This window comes from Penaeus japonicus, unplaced genomic scaffold (genome assembly GCF_977035675.1).
Source record: "Penaeus japonicus unplaced genomic scaffold, GWHDUDI00000001_assembly GWHDUDI00000039, whole genome shotgun sequence".
NCBI lineage: Eukaryota > Metazoa > Arthropoda > Malacostraca > Decapoda > Penaeidae > Penaeus > Penaeus japonicus.
In genome coordinates, this window is record NW_028234441.1 from 16,172,185 (window position 1) to 16,174,684 (window position 2,500).

The 2,500-nt window shown below is 41.9% G+C and overlaps 1 protein-coding gene across 1 annotated transcript in view; it reads left to right on the forward strand.

Annotated features, from left to right (window-relative positions):
• LOC122266751 (tiggy-winkle hedgehog protein) overlaps positions 1-2,500 on the forward strand; it is an 11,768-nt gene that overhangs the window by 9,106 nt on the left and 162 nt on the right. The window contains exons 3-6 of the mRNA XM_086533688.1: positions 703-889; positions 1,071-1,233; positions 1,510-1,691; positions 2,211-2,500. The exon at positions 2,211-2,500 is cut by the window's right edge and continues 162 nt beyond it. Of these exons, the coding sequence (XP_086389814.1) occupies positions 703-889; positions 1,071-1,233; positions 1,510-1,691; positions 2,211-2,500 (822 nt within the window). The remainder of the gene's footprint in view (positions 1-702; positions 890-1,070; positions 1,234-1,509; positions 1,692-2,210) is intronic.

Below are 2,500 nucleotides of genomic sequence, written 5' to 3' on the forward strand. Positions count from 1 at the left end.
CTACCACACGTCCTTATTCTCTTTGTCTCTATTTGTATGTCTTATTATTCGATTTTTCTTCAATATCCTTAACGTTTCTCTGCCTGTCACTACTTATTCTCTATTCTTTTTTTTTTATCTCCCTATATATAGGTCTGTCTCTCTCTCACACATACACATCTGGTTATTTAAACTGCCATTCATTTTCCTAATCGTTAGTTTATTCGGTAATTCATTCATCTAGTTACTGATATTATTCCAAAATCTATATCCTTTTCGTCAGTCACTAATTTCTTTATTTATAGGTTCGCATTATTCGTCAATTATTCTAGTTATTTTTTTTATTTCGTCGATTATCAATTTATCTTTCAATTTTAAAATGATTTATTTCATTACTAGTTCCTTTGTTCATTTACTGGCTTATTCACTTATTCAATCAACATTCAATTCGTCTATCCACTTGCTCACTCCTCATTCAATTACTCGCCCATTCATCCATTCGTTTATCTATTAACACTTTCAGTTACTGGTCCATTCATTAATTCATTTACTCATTCAATTACTAGTCTATTCATTAATTTATTTACTAACTTACTCCTTCAATTATTCATCCCCTATCGCGTCCACTCACTCACACAGGCACTTCAATCCACTATTTCACTTAATTATTCAATCGCTCTTCCACTCACCTATCACCTACCTCACCCCCCCCCTTCTTCACAGCACGAAGGTAGTCCCCGAACCACCTGCAGAAGCCGCGGTCTGTGCAAGTGCTTTAGCAAATTGACTCGAAGGGCCTTCTGCTGCGACTGCTTGGGAGGACCCTGTTTCCCTGGGGACTCGACCGTACTGACGCCCTCGGGAGCCATGCCCTTGGATCGCCTTTCCGTCGGTGACCTCGTTCTTGCAGGTTCGTTGAGGTGGTGTTGATGAAGATATATTTTCTTATTTATTGATATCTTTCGGCTTTTTTACATAGTCAGTATCTAATTCGATCGGCTTTTCGCTTCTACTTTTCTTGTATCTTTCATTACACGTCTGTTTTTTTTTGTTTTATTCTCTCTTTCTATCTCGTCCTTTTCAATAAATAGGTGATGATAACGGCGTAGTCTGGAGTCCGGTCGTTGCCTGGCTAGATCGTCGGCCTAATGTCGAGGCCCAGTACCTTACCCTCGCCACTTCAGCTGGTCCTCAGCTCACTCTCTCGTCCTCGCACGTACTCCTCGACGCAAAAGGACCTCAGCTTACATCAAAGTGAGTAAAGTGGAATGATAATATGTGTATTTTTTTCTGCGTATTTTTTGTCTATGGAATTTATGTTTTATCTCGACTGTTTTTCTATGCACTCTTCAAGTCTACATCATTCATTCCACTAATATATTTCCAGTCTATCCAATCTTCATGTTTTTTTTACCGGGGGGGGCGGGGAGGAGTTTAATTTCCTTTACTTTCTCAACTATCTTTTCATTTCATCCCACTCCTCTCCCTAAGAGTGTTTTAATTTTATTCCTTTTTATTTTGTCGCAACAGATTTGCTGGTGACGTCAAAGTGGGAGACGCCGTCGCAGCGTTAGACGGGGATGACATCATGGACCCAACTTCGCCTATCCCTGTGAGTGAGAGTCTCAGCTGTGACGACCTCTTGGAAAACGACAAGTCAAGGCGAATTCTCCCAACGAATGTGACTGAGGTTATCCCTGTTATTAAGAAAGGTTGGTTCTGTTTTTTTCTTGCATGCGCTGCTGTACGAGTTTGAAGATCATGAGTAATTAAAAATATGAGCTGTTATTTTTACTACATGCTACACATAAGACGTACTGACGTAATCTCTCTCTCTCACATACGCATACGCACACGCACACGCACACGCACACGCACACACACACAGGCAATTATTGTTTTTGAACGTGGTTTAGAACCCTGCTGTCAAGAAATGAAATACGACTCACATGATCTGTATTGATCATGTGAGCCATATTCCATTTCTTGACAGCAGGCGTCTAAAGCACATTCAAAAACAATAATTGCCTGGTATTTAATGCAAGTTATCCACTCACACCGGCTATTAGTGTTCACCGATATATAAACACCTTAGGTCACGTATGTTTGTTGTCTGGGATTGAATTTTAGAACCGAAGAAATAGCTATAGCAGTGAGGGAAACACTACTGTGGCTTTGTTATATTTGATGTTTTCACGCAAATTAGTCTTTATTCCTTTCTTGTTCCGCAGGTGCTTTTGTGCCTCTGACAAAATCTGGCACCATCTTCGTAGACGGTGTGCTGGCCTCATGCTACGCTTCTGTGACACACGACCTTGCCCATGCTGCTCTTTCTCCCGTCAGGTGGGCCCCTGAGTGGGTTGTCGGGGGGCAGCGGGAGGGAACCATGCCCTTTGTAAGTCTCCTGAAGTGGGTTGCTAGGTGGCTCGTGCCCAGTCATCTCTGTGCTCCGAAAGACACTTCAGTGGCTGTGGTTCTGCCATTGGATGATGTGGTGCCTCCACTCGCATCCATGTCGGGG